This window comes from Actinia tenebrosa, unplaced genomic scaffold, assembly GCF_029948245.1.
Source record: "Actinia tenebrosa isolate PJP-AT-01 unplaced genomic scaffold, QUT_ActTen_1.0 PGA_scaffold4__44_contigs__length_22323623, whole genome shotgun sequence".
NCBI classification, from domain to species: Eukaryota; Metazoa; Cnidaria; class Anthozoa; order Actiniaria; family Actiniidae; genus Actinia; species Actinia tenebrosa.
In genome coordinates, this window is record NW_028292581.1 from 1,501,509 (window position 1) to 1,515,344 (window position 13,836).

The window sequence follows — 13,836 nt, forward strand, 5'->3', positions numbered from 1 at the left end:
AATAAATCCACAGGAAGCCCAGACTTTTGATCTTGAAAAACAAGATGGCGTACTAAACGACACAATCAAATATAGGACGGTATAGAAAAGTTGGCTTTTTTGATCTCGTAAGACAGACTTCTCAATAATTACTTACAGATACATTTGAAGAAATACATAGCAATCATGTTTGCCAAGTTTATGAACAAGAAGGACTTCCATCCTGGATCCAATGCGAACATTAAAAGGGTAAAGTCTTTTGACGCCTTCAACGTTTTACCACGATTTTCTAAGATTTCCATTGATGTAGGGTTAAACTTATTAAAATATCCTACAGGTATGGATGGCAGAGCAGAAACTTATGGCTGACAAACAAAAACAACAAGAGTTGAATGAACAGTACCAAAGAGAACAAGATAAATACCAAAATAGGTAAGGTGTTTACAGATCTGGCTTGCATTTTGCAACGTCGCATCTTTATATTCCTCTCTGACGATCATCGGTTTAAAATAATTTCTCAGAAATCCATTTTTAAAAAGAATTCTAACACGTAGAAAGTGTTTAGACAAGTGAGATAAAAAACCCCTGGAACAGGGTATATAAAATCGCGCTTGCTCTGGGACAGGGTATATGAAATCACGCTCTTTCCTATCTGGAACAGGGTATCCATTTTCGCAACACCGGAACAGGGTATGATTTTCAGCGTTCTTGCTCTGGAACACGGTATGAAATTCAGCGATTTTACTCTGGAACAGGGTCAGGGTTCAGTAGGCTCAGCGGCACATCCCTACCCTAAACGGGCAAGAGTACCCCCCCCCCCCCCGGGAAAAAACCAGTGTTTATAATCAGTGAACATCTTTCCCTTTCAGACAAATGGTGAGCAACGATGAGAAGCTGAAGTCAGGGCTAGGATTCTTGTATGATGCTCCTCCGGGATTTGATAAAGGTTCATTGATAATCAGTACATCTTCCCTACAATCAATAATTACTCCAGCAAACCTCTACAACAATCTACAAAACCAGTGGCATGATAAGAGTTGTGGGGGGGGGGGGTGGGGGGTCAGTTGTATGCACATTTTGGCACAAACCTCAAAATGACCATTGGGAGAACTATTTAGTTAACTACATGTATTTAGTTGGAGACCGGTTTTCCATTATCCCAACGTGCAATAATTTAAATATACTCAAACATTTCAACTTTTTGTGTGAAAAATAATAACATGAGATAAACCTGAGATTGACAAATTCGAAAGATTATATGCAATATTATTATTACTATTCTTCCAATTAGAATACTGATATAGTACCCTGCAATCAGCATGTGATGTCATTCATATTATCCAAATTATGCACTTTTTTGTGTTAATTATTAGTATTGTGTTTGAAATGATATTTTTTATCAAAAGAAAAAGAAAAGAATAAAGAAGAAGAGGAGGAGCCAAGATTTGAATGGCAGAAAGGAGCACCGAGAGAAGGGTGAGAAAGTGGAGTAATTTATTGGTATATTTTTTATTACATTTATTATAGTGTGTATATATTTTTACCAAAATTGTGAACTCACTTGCTTTCTGATTGGTCTAGAGGTGGGATAAATAGGAGGACCAACCATTTTTCTTTCAAATTTTCCCCTTGTTTCTGTAGTAAAATTGATAATTTTCCAGCATTTAGAAAAATGGCTGATCATCACATGCCTAATTTGATTTTTGCTTAGTCATACCTTATTTCTGACTAAACGTTACTGGTCAAAATGATGGGCAAGGCAAAGATTTGACTGGACAAATCTAAATTCTGGCCGGACATTGAAGCTGTTTTTAAGATAGATTAAAACATTTTAAGCCCTGTTTTCTGTTGTATTTAACCAATTTTCTTTAGTTTTTGGATGTCTTCTCTTTTACCACTTTTTTCTCATATAGCTGTCAAAATATGATGTGGACTCCCTTGGCTATGCCTCATAAGTTCACGTTCATTTTGACGGCTAGATGATGTCAATTGTGGTAAATAAGAGGGCATACCATGGAAAACTAGAGGAAACTGGTTAAATATACAACAGGTGACAAGTGATCTTTTCTTTTTCACAGATACACAAAGAATCTTAATCTAGCTGTAAGAGATCAACCGTTTGGCATCCCAGTAAGTATTTTAACCTATGTTTTATAGAACACTGGGATAATTCCAGACCATAGGATTACAATCATGCAAAGAACCAATGACATTGATCAACCATTTTTATTGAGACTGGTTTGACACAAAAAATATTTATTTTTTGGGACCCAAGTAGTGTATAACCAGAATGAAGCCAAAATACTAAAACAAGCTGTGTTACTTTTTGCTGTTCAATGATGATTGACACAATCTTCTGCACCCTGATGATGAGCATTCATGTTGAAATCATTAACCTTGTAAAATAAGGATGAAGACACATCCACTTACAGTGCTCCCCAATCACACGATTTACTGGTGCAGCAAATTAGGATGTTGGGGGACATCAGTCAAAGTGTTTCCATCATTGGCATTATCTGAAAACACAAAGTTTTCAAGGGTACATGCTTGAGTCTCTCTTTTGGCCAACCAGGGAAACTCTGCTAGCAGGGAATGCCTTGATTGACCTGCACCAAATTCTACTTCATCAAGACTTCAACTGCAATTGTACAGTTTTGCACTTGTAATTGGAAGGAGCTGTAAGGAAAAATAAATACAGACTTGCCTGTTATTCAATCAAATTAAAAAGTAAGGCCTGTTTTCCATATTTATGGTAATTTTTCTTTCTAATCTTGAAATAATTTTGATATGTTAAAGGTGCGTAATGTCAGATGCATCAGATGTGGCAAATGGGGGCATGTCAACACTGACAGAGAGGTGAGATAGTTACTGACGGTTCTTGCTACATTGAAACATTACTTGTGTTTTGTAATGATTATCTTCAGTATTTGATAAGTGGTCATTTCCTGTTAGTGCCCTAAGATGAACAAAACTTCGCTTTCAAAAAGTGATCCATCAACATTTGCAGGTAAGAAATACCATTACCATTCCATTGATTCTTAATTAGTACAACTGGCAAGATTATGTAATATATACAAGTAAAAATTCGTTAAACACCGAGAAATCACAAGATAATGAAGTATCTCTGCAAATGTTTTCAACTTGAACAATAATGAAATTGGAAATTGTTAGACAAATTATTGCCGGGTCTTCCAAAATATTTCACATGATTCCTACATGTGCAGCAATCTATTTTAGTAGGGCTTCGTTGTCAGAGTAATAAAATTTATTTCCTTTTTCATTGTCTTTTTTATGCAGATGTGACAGACCCTGCTCAACTCATGAAGGACATGCGTAACGATGGACTAGCCCTAAAACAAGGTGTTCTAGGAAGAAAGTTTAATCCACGCGACCCAAACCAGGTAAAAATTGTATCAATGATAATAATAGGCCATCTCAAATAAAATGCCGAACCAACTTTTCAAGAACAAGTGTATTGATAATTGAAACATTTTGAACTTCGGAAGAAATCGTATAAGTTCACAAGGAAATTTTTTTTGCAGCGATTAATGAAATAACACTTGTCAATCGTCATACAAATATATTTTCAGCAAATTCTGGCATCTGACGATGAAGAACAAGATCCCGAGGCAGAATTTCTTGCGTCGCTGACAGACAAACAAAAGAGAAAATTACTGAGGTGATAAAGACTGTCAAGAACTTTCCATATTTGAGATTTTATAGAATTTCTAATGATTGAAAAATTTATCTTTTTGAATGTTTTTCTGTGTTTTAAATTTAGAAAACTCGATAAGCTGGAAAGGAAAGAACAAGAAGGTGAAAGTTCCAAAAATAAAGCGAAGAAAAAGAAGAAACGTAGTCGTAAGTCGCGAGCAAGCGACAGCGAAGATGATGACGAAAGAAAGCCAAAAAATGATAGACAAAATAACAGAGATTCATCTTCAGATTCAGAAGAACGTCAAGATAGAAAGAAAACGAAAGCTAAGCGAAGTAAACGTTATGTTTCTTCGGACTCCGATGAGGAGAGAGACAGGGAAAAAAGTAAAGACTCTCGCCGAAGTGAACGTTATTCAGATTCTGAGGAAAAAGGAGAGAGACATTACGCCAAAGAATCTTCTAGCGATAGAAAACACAGAGGAAAGGAAAGTAAAAGAAGTGAGGCTTTAAGCAGTGAAAGTGAGAGACGTTCCTATGAAAAAAAGAAGAAATACGACGAAAACAAAAAAAGAACTTCTCGAACGCTTTCGAGCAGCGAGAGTGATGACGAGAGATATTATCGAAAGAAAAAAACGCGCGAGGAGAAGGAATCAAGTCACCGACGTGAAGACAGGCGAATAAGGGGAAGTGAAGGGGACAGAGGGAAGGATTACGACTTAAACTCCAAAACCAAAAACGGGAAAAAAATAGAACTTTTAGCTCTTAATGACTAAGAGAAAAGTAGCGACAGACAGTGGTTTGCGTTAACGAAGAGTAAACAATGATATTTCGTTAGAAATATTTGTGCCAACTTTTTCATTTAGACCCGAAAGTCGACGTACTTTTCATTCAAATGACTTCACACTTAAAACTTTCATTGAGCCAATCAGTATGCCGAAAGCCTCATCATCATTATCCTAATCACGCCAGGAGGTACATGAGGCCATCAGGCATCGCTTAAATTGTCCTTGTTGGTTAACAAAATGTTAAAGGTTACTGGGCTGCACAAAAAAATCTAAAAGTCAATATGTTGAATCGGAAATCCTGACAATCAGACTCGACCGCCACATCTGTAACAATATTATTCCAACTGATAATAATAACCACAGTCTCGTTACTTATTTCCCCTGTACGAATTTTCACAGACGTTAATACTACAGGGCATTGCTATGGGCGTGCCCCCCACCCCCCAAATTATTATTCTTTCAGCTAAAGAAAATAGAATTTACCATTCATCAATGTTTACTGTTGTAATAAGTTAAAAACGTTACAGTAAAAAGGCATAATAATCACACGAAATATGAATTTGGAATAAGGCAAAGCTTGAGTTATCACTGACCGCAAGTACAGCAGTGACCGCTCAACGGGGTCAACCGGAAAGCATTTGAAAACCGCCTCTGGCAGCCGCTATATACAGTCCATGTATGACCCCGGAGCACAGCTCTAACCAGTTTGAATTAATAAGAGAAGTTTCTAAATGAATAAATAGCCGGGAAATCTGTGTGACAGTATCGTGGTAACATAAGATAGAATTTTTATTTATAAAAAATAATATTGACAATAGCTTTTTTTATGCAAAAAGGAGATAAGGATTTTAACTTTCAGTCTAGTTATCGGCTTCTGAATCTCCTGAATATCAGATAATGAGCCTTTCCCTTACTCGCTCCGGTATATCTTTCCTGTGCCAGTTTGCAAGAGAATACTGTATAGATACTATTTGTTTACGAGATTTTTTGCACGTTGCGTTCAATAAAAAGAGTCACCCGCTGATTTTCGTATCTGGTACCGGCAAACAGATGATGTACAAAGGAAAATGGTCAAACACAAACCAAAAAAGAACAAGTTATGAATATTGATACTATATTCGCCTCGAGGCTTATCTTTTGTCACCGAGCTAATTTCCTAAGCCTGTCGACTACTTTTCGAGGCACATATAAATAAGTCGGTCATCGAAGGACAAGGTTAAATATTTAGTTTAGGGATCTTTCGAGTAAGATTTGATGCTCCGAGTGGATGGGCTGGTTAGAAAGAACACGACAGATCCACGTCGATAGTAGATTTTTTTAGAATAATAATTTTATACAAAATTAGACACTAGAAGTTAGAGATGTCTTACACTCGCTTCGTCAGACAACAGAGACTTCTTGTCAAAGTCTTCATCTTAACATCAGTCTTCTGGATTTCAGTGGATTTTTTAATATTCTTAACGTTCATGAACAATCAGTTAAACCTCTTTGACTCAGAAAATCTTATGCCAAATACTGTTAAAAATAATAGACGCAGTCATGATTACCGAAAGTTCCTTCACAAGCTTCGATCAAATAGCAACAGGAAGAACCGATATGAAGCATTTGATGTTATTCCTGGGTTAGGAGAGTTCGGAGTACCGGCCAAGTTACCCGACAATCTCAAGAACGCCGCGCAAATGGTGTTTGATAATCATTCGTTCAACGTTATGTTGAGTGACAGGATTTCATTGGACAGAAAGTTGCAAGATGTTAGGGGACCTAAGTAAGTAACTCAGTAATGAAGAGAGGATTCTGTTGTATGGCAACCATGTTGTAGCTAGCTGCATGCGTACTTGCCATGTGCACTGCACGTGACATGTTGATATGGACTTTTGGATTTTTGGAACTGGATTCTATATTGTACATGTTGGACTGTGGACTCTGTATTAGCCATGCATTCCCAGGTTGCGGGGAAAATTAGGTCGAGTTGACATTGCATTGCATTGTGGGACTGTTTAGGGGTGAAATAGACGCCATCTTGGTAATATGTCCTCTAAAACAACCCCTCAATGCGATGCAATGATAACCAAGTTTTTTCCTCATAAATTCAGTCTAAATTCCATTTCCTGGTTATTCCACTTCATACGGCTTCTAGATTCCAGATTCTAAGAGGTCAAACTCCAAACTCCAATTTCAAACAACAACACACGGAAAAGAGTTCCCGGATTTTTGCAATTAATTAATTGCACTGATTAAGAAAAAAAATCCACTGTCAATCGACCAATCACGAACCAGTATTTTATGTAGATGTGGTAATATAGCTAATGAAATATATCGCACCTTTCCTGATACGTCAGTTGGTGTTAAGCTCGATCACTGTTAACTGTGCATGTGTTGTTGCAGATGTAAAAAGAAGCATGTTGGGTATCCTAAAAAGCTGCCAACTACAAGTGTTATTATTTGTTTTCATAACGAGGCGCTGAGCGTATTACTACGCACCGTTCATAGTGTATTGAATGAATCTCCACCTCATCTTATTGCTGATATTATACTGGTAGATGACTTTAGTGAATATGGTAAGAAATGTAGACTTGTCATTCATCCATTCATCCTTCTCTTCATCAAACCCATGCACCCCTGCGTCCGTCCGCCCGTCCACCCAACCCATGTATCCAACCAACCTGAACTGTCCATCCCGCGTCCGTCCATGGCCATCCACTCAACCCATGTACCCAACCCATATTCCCAACCCATGTACCCAATCCATGTACCCAACCCATGTACCCAACCCATGTACCCAACCCATGTACCCAACCCATGTACCCAACCCATGTACCCAACCCATGTACCCAACCCATGTACCCAACCCAACCCATGTACCCAACCCATGTACCCAACCCATGTACCCAACCCATGTACCCAACCCATGTACCCAACCCATGTACCCAACCCATGTACCCAACCCATGTACCCAACCCATGTACCCAACCCATGTACCCAACCCATGTACCCAACCCATGTACCCAACCAACTAATTAACCCATCCAGCCGTCAGCCCAGTCAAACATCTTATCCATCTATTCATCCACTCATCCATCCGACCATTCGTCCATCCATCCAAAAGTAAAATCACTCCTTTTACGCCGAATGAAACTCATCGGCTACATTTTAAATGTTTTTATCATGTTTATCATTTCACAGATAACCTAAAAGAACCCTTAATGCAGCATATTTCACGACTGAAAAAAGTCAAAGTACTGCGCATGCCCAGCCGGCAAGGCTTGGTACCCGCGCGGTTAAGAGGAGCCGAAGAAGCCAAAGGCGAGGTATTAACATTTCTAGACTCTCACTGCGAAGCGACACCTGGTTGGCTTGAACCACTTTTGGCGCGAATCGCGGAAGACAAGCGAAACGTCGTGTGCCCTGTGATTGAGGTGATTGGCGCGGACGACTTTAGTTACCAGACCTCAGACGTAATTTTTGAGCGAGGTGGTTTTACCTGGGACTTGTTTTTTACTTGGAAAGCGATTCCTGAAGTGGAAAGACTGAGAAGAAAAGATGAAACAGATTCCATCAGGTAAAGTATACTGATAAAGAATCATTTCCATTGAAAAAAGCGATGTGTATATAAAGCTAGCTTAGCATCCGGGGTAAAAACTGGTACATCAAGGAAAGTCGCGGTCAGAATTTCTATATACAGAACGCAACACAACCCCTTTTGCAGCAACTTTCACAACTCTATATATTATAGCACATACGTTTTGCTGATTCCCGCACCCACATCATACTTTCTACTTGTCGTTCTTCTGATGTTTGTACAAATACAGTCAACTCTCGCCTTGCGCACACCCTGATATTACGGACACCTCGCTATTACAGACAGGAGCAAAATCCCCGGCAAAAATAATGACAAAGAAATGACCGTAATTAATTCTCCCTATTGCGGACGCTCGCTATTACGGACACCAAGTGACGGTCCCAAAAGTGTCCGCTGTAACGAGAGTTGACTGTAGACCCAATTAATCCAATGTTTCTCTCTTCGGATCACGTGTCATCCCCTTAATTACTATTTCTTTTTTTACCAGTAATTCTTGAATATGGATAAAAATCAAACGAACAACTTGATTTCCCAAGGTAAAAAAAGAAAACATTAAGCGCAAGTGGATAAGGTCCATTGCCTTATTAGGAGGCCGCCACTAAAATCAATATTTAATCCTCGAGTAATGTATCTTTTTATCTCTTAGGTCACCCACCATGGCCGGGGGTCTCTTCTCTATGCATCGTCAGTATTTCTATGATCTTGGCACGTACGATGATGAGATGGAGATATGGGGTGGAGAGAACTTGGAGCTCTCATTTAGGGTACGTACATACGAGCTATGTAACAGACCTTAATGATTATGGGCCCCTTGCAAGTATTAGCATAATAGATCTGTTTCAATTGGACGTAATGTTTTTTCCATTTTAGACCACGTGTCATCCTCTTAGAAATAAGATCCTTTCCTTGAGTTGAATCCAAATTTATGTGTTTTTCTTGTGCAACCGTCAAAAAAAGAAATGGTCAATACTCCCATAGGCGTTCACTGGGTTGCCTGTATCATGCACAGAGAGGCCTAGTACAGTTGAAGAATGTTTACATTGTTAGCCAAAAGATAATGGAATGTTTCACAAAAAAGAGTGATTTCGTTTAGCTCGTGTAATAATTTTTAAAGCCGATCTTCTTCCTTTAGGTGTTCTCTGTATAATATGGTATAGAGATCCAAATATAGTAAATGTTCTTGTCAGCAACCTTTACTAAGAAAGACAGGAAAGCATAGCTCTACTTTTCGCGGATCGACATTGCTTATTGCTTACTGTTGAAGATTGAAATCTAATAAAAAATTGATTAAAGAAGAAAAATCTTATGTGGATAAGATGGGATTCGAACCCACCAAAAGAAATTTTTAAAAAAGCGATTCCACTTTGCCATACCCCCGAGACATCCGCAGAGCTGAGGCGGCGTATGGACTTCGGACCTGACGGCGATTAAATCCTTCTGCCCTTGGGTGTACGAATTACGCAAGAAAATGTTCTAGCCAAAGCATCAGGGGAGAGACCAGCCGGCCCCCAGACCACATCGGCTAATCCCTTGCATCTCTGCCACGCACGGAATCGGTTGATAACAAAATGTTAAAAAGTCTAGTCTATTCGGTGCATTGTGTCCATGGCTATTGTTATGCTGATTCACCTGGAACCGTGGTCCAGTGGATAAATCGTTTCCGTTCAAGATACTGAGTCAAGCTCGTCTGAGGAGGGTTAGCACTTGGATGGGTGACCTAAACATTATACCTACTCACGCTTTTACTCCTTTTCCCCCGTTTTTTGTTTTTTTGTTTTTTTGTTTTTTTTGTTTTTTTGTTTTTTTTAGTAAAAATAATAGAATATAGAATAGTGAAACTTTTCTATTTTTGAGTAACCTATTCCTATCTGCCCAAATCCGTGAAATTAAATGAGTAGACAAATAAAAGAAATATCTTCTCACGGCATCTTGAACCAGTTTATACACCCGGTAATTCGTAATCCAGCATTGGGCCTTGGATTTCAGCAATTAACGAAAAAAGAATATACGTAGACATTAATTTCCGACACGTGCTTTGCTGTAGACATTGATTGGCAACTGTCACTTGAATATAAATGAGACTTTACATCTGTATCATCTGTATCATCTGGATCTCTGTATCAAATGTCCGCAAAGGACTCTTGGGTAGTGCAGTGAAGACCACTGGGTACTATTGCGCAATTTTGGCATTTTTCTGACGCAGGAAAATACGAAGACACGCAACGCATTTTTAGACTGGGCTGCCACAGGCAACCCAAAAATGGAACTGCATGCTCTGACGAATTGGAAAACATTAATCTAAAGAGGTTCATTTTGGGGAGAAAACAATGATTATTCTATTGTGTTTTTTTACTCCACTAATAATTCCTGCGAAGGTTCTAATAGAATATGAGAAAATTCGCTAGACAGCCTTTTTTTGCTTATCTTCATTATCTGCTTTACTCTCGATAGATATGGATGTGTGGTGGGCAATTAGAAATCATTCCCTGCTCACGTGTTGGTCACGTGTTTCGTAAATTCACCTCCCCATATAAGTTCCCAAAAGGGACGTCCCTGACATTAGCCAAGAATTTCAACCGTCTGGCTGAAGTTTGGATGGACGAGTACAAAGAGCTTTACTATAGGAAGAAAACTGAGGAAGAGAAGGCGGTTGACATTGGTGACATCAGTGACAGGGTTGCGCTCAGGAAGAGATTGAACTGTAAAAGTTTCAAGTGGTATTTGGAAAATGTGTTTCCTGATATGACGAGCGTGGACCCCAATCCACCAGCACAAGGAGAAGTAAGTATTCGTTACTTGCACTCATTGACGTTATAGCCGCCATTTTAGTTGAATTAATTTAACAAACCTGAGACTTGTCAATGAATTATCTTGTTATATCAACCAACATATGGCCAACGTGTCTTTTGTTATTTCATTCCCTTGGGAATGATTGAAGTGAGTTAACAATGGACTTCTGACAATATGTAGTTAAAACTTGCAACTTGTTTATCTGCAGATTCGAAATCTCTACAACAACATTTGTATAGACACTCTCGGAGATAAGAACAAAATAGAGAAAGTTGGTTTGTATTCTTGTCATGGAATGGGAGGCAACCAAGTAAGTTAATGAAATAATAAGATAGAAAGGCGTCGAACGTCGAACTTTACGTGAGTCGAACCTAATGACATTAAAGAACACCGCCTCGTTATCCATTATTTGAATTAGGTTCGGCTCGTGTGAAGTTCGACGTTTGACCTGAGCCTAAGTCATTTGTTACAAAAGATTTGAAAGGCCAGTGACGCCTGTTCAAGTCTTTTGACCAATCAGAGTCAACATTATATCTTATACATAGGTTACATAATGATTAGAGTGGCATGTGTGGCATGGGCTGTCACATCGCTCTTTCACCCCTGAATGTAGCTCATGCCGGCCTGAGGGTGCGCGTTTGATTCTCGACTGAACTGTATTTGTGAGAAGTTGAGAGTATTTGACTAGTTGTGTTTAATTCTCCAGGTTCTCCAATTTTCTCTCCCCACGGCTGTATAAAATATGAATATTGATTGACTGACTTTTTTCGGTAGTTTTTCACATTGACGAAGAGTAACGAAATAGTGTTCGGTGATGACAAGTGTCTTGATGCACCTGACGGTGAACCTGGCAGTTTTGTACAGATGATCACGTGTCATGGACTGCGAGGGAACCAGGAATGGAAACACAATAAACAAGACGTAAGAAAACTGCTTTAAACAGTATGTAGTAACCTGACTGACAAAGTAACATGACTGATAAGGAAGAGACTATTCTAGACTACAAGTGAAGAGGGAATTTACAGTCACAAATAAAACAAACCGTGAAACCGACCTCTGGGCTGATCGAAGTCAGCCGGGCATTGCTAACTCACACGAGATAGAACCCTGGGGTGCTTAACCTTTAAAAAAATCCATCCGGTTGGAAATGCGTTTGCTAGAGCTAAGAAAAGAGCGGGAAACTTTGACTTTCGAAAAATGGGTACACGCGTCTACCGGAAGAACCAAAAAGAGCGGGAAAAGTGGATTACCTTAATTGGAAGACCGAGTTTTCCGGAACTTTCCGATCGAAATGACACAAATCGAAATCCGGGTTTTCCTGGTAAATCAGTGGTACATACAACCTTTGTGCTGTTTAAACTTAGCTTAATTGGGCCATGGCTACATCACAGATAGAACCGTGAAACAACTTCTCGGCCGATCAAAGTCAGGGCACTACTAACTCACATATCTAATTGGAGTTTAACTATCTATCAAATAAGGCTGTGTTCATAATGTATGGCGGGGGGGGGGGGGGGGGGGGGGGAGGGCAGGTGAAATCTTTAAATGACAAAAAAATTCTTAAGACCCTCTTGAAGTCCCCCAAAAAATAACTATCCCCCCCTCCCCCCCCGGGCAGTCTCTGGTAGCATCTTCTAAAAGTTTCGCATCCCCCCCCCCCCCCCCAATCCTCTGAAAAAAAACTTTCAACCCCCCCCCCCCTATTTTACTGGTAAAAATTTTTCCGATCCCCCCTAAATTTCACCTAAATTTCACCCCCATCCCCCAGCCATACATTATGAACGCAGGCTAATATTGATTGGGCTCAATTACTGTCTTAGGAAACAATCGTTCACGTGTGGACAGAAAACTGCTTGGATCTGTCCGAGGATCGAGCCCACATCGTGGTGAACCCATGTGATGGAAGCAAGACGCAGACGTGGAGATTCTCTAGATACAAGAAAGACAACAATCACACTAAAACACCTGAATACCTTTAATGATAACATATCAGATATATCATCCATTATCACAAATATTAATATAAATAACTTGATGACTAGGTCTAATAATTCGGTATAAAATATCAGTGCTATTCGTGTTTCTTCAAGCACATTTTTCTCGGAAAAAATGCGGTATGAGTTTTTTTTGCAGAATATTTGAGATTAAGAGTTTTTAAAATAATATATTATTGCAAAAAGTATAATGACACTTGAATAATGAAATATCAGGAGAAATAATATTATAAATTCAGAAAATATTTATCCAATATTATTATTACAAATCTGTAATATTTATCAAATGTTTCATTCAAGCTTCATTGCTTCAAAGCCATTAGCACAAATGTTAAAAATCATTTGTTAGATTGATAGAAATATACTTCCAATATAGATAAATAGATATTTTTGTGAAATTAGTTTATATTAATTGAAATAATATATTTTGTTCGATAAATGCCTCGACATTAAAGTGAAAATCGCTCAAATTTGGATTCAGCTGAAACTTCCTAAGAATACTATTTAAAGGTCCAATAATCACTGTATGAAGTGTTTTCTCGATATTCAGGACGAAAGTATGACATTTTTACGATTATTTTTTGGAGTCTGTGACGTCATACACTAAACATCGAACATCGCTCCACACATTTCTTTGTAGTTTTTGATCAAAATATCAGTAGTAAAGGTAGAAAGAAATACCCAAACACCCCAAAATATAAATTATAGTCACAATTAATGTGAAATAAGCACATTAGCCACCCTTTGGGCTTCTTAGGAATCGCGACCTTATAGTATTTACATTATAGCCTCCCTTATAGCCTGTTTCATACGAATATATGTTTCCGACCTAAAATACCACTCTTTCATTTCTTTTTTCTTATCAAAAGTAACTAATATGTCAAGGTGTTAAGATTGTCAAATAGTTACAAACTGTAATCTTAAAAATCATGTCATAAGTTACAATTTTACCTACCTATAAATAAGTAGTTTTCTAAACTCTTTTAAAATCTTGTAGGTTGTCAAAGTCTCCGTTTAATTTCATAAAGAAAACCAGTTTCTAAACATAAGT

At 38.5% G+C, this 13,836-nt stretch overlaps 2 protein-coding genes across 2 annotated transcripts; both read left to right on the forward strand.

The window, feature by feature from the left end:
* Window positions 1-45: 45 nt before the first annotated feature.
* On the forward strand, window positions 46-4,914 carry LOC116299464 (corepressor of RBPJ and splicing regulator). Its single transcript, XM_031708127.2, has 10 exons — window positions 46-228; window positions 317-411; window positions 849-925; window positions 1,386-1,455; window positions 2,058-2,109; window positions 2,776-2,835; window positions 2,932-2,986; window positions 3,277-3,380; window positions 3,570-3,658; window positions 3,761-4,914. The coding sequence occupies exons 1-10, from the start codon at window positions 166-168 to the stop codon at window positions 4,407-4,409; spliced, it is 1,314 nt and encodes a 437-aa protein (XP_031563987.2). The 5' UTR covers window positions 46-165; the 3' UTR covers window positions 4,410-4,914.
* A 553-nt stretch (window positions 4,915-5,467) lies between these two features.
* Window positions 5,468-13,183, forward strand: LOC116299454 (polypeptide N-acetylgalactosaminyltransferase 13). Its single transcript, XM_031708116.2, has 8 exons — window positions 5,468-6,186; window positions 6,807-6,979; window positions 7,605-7,980; window positions 8,648-8,765; window positions 10,453-10,782; window positions 11,000-11,101; window positions 11,566-11,712; window positions 12,612-13,183. Exons 1-8 carry the CDS (start codon window positions 5,783-5,785, stop codon window positions 12,768-12,770), a joined length of 1,809 nt encoding a protein of 602 aa, XP_031563976.1. The 5' UTR covers window positions 5,468-5,782; the 3' UTR covers window positions 12,771-13,183.
* Window positions 13,184-13,836: the final 653 nt, after the last annotated feature.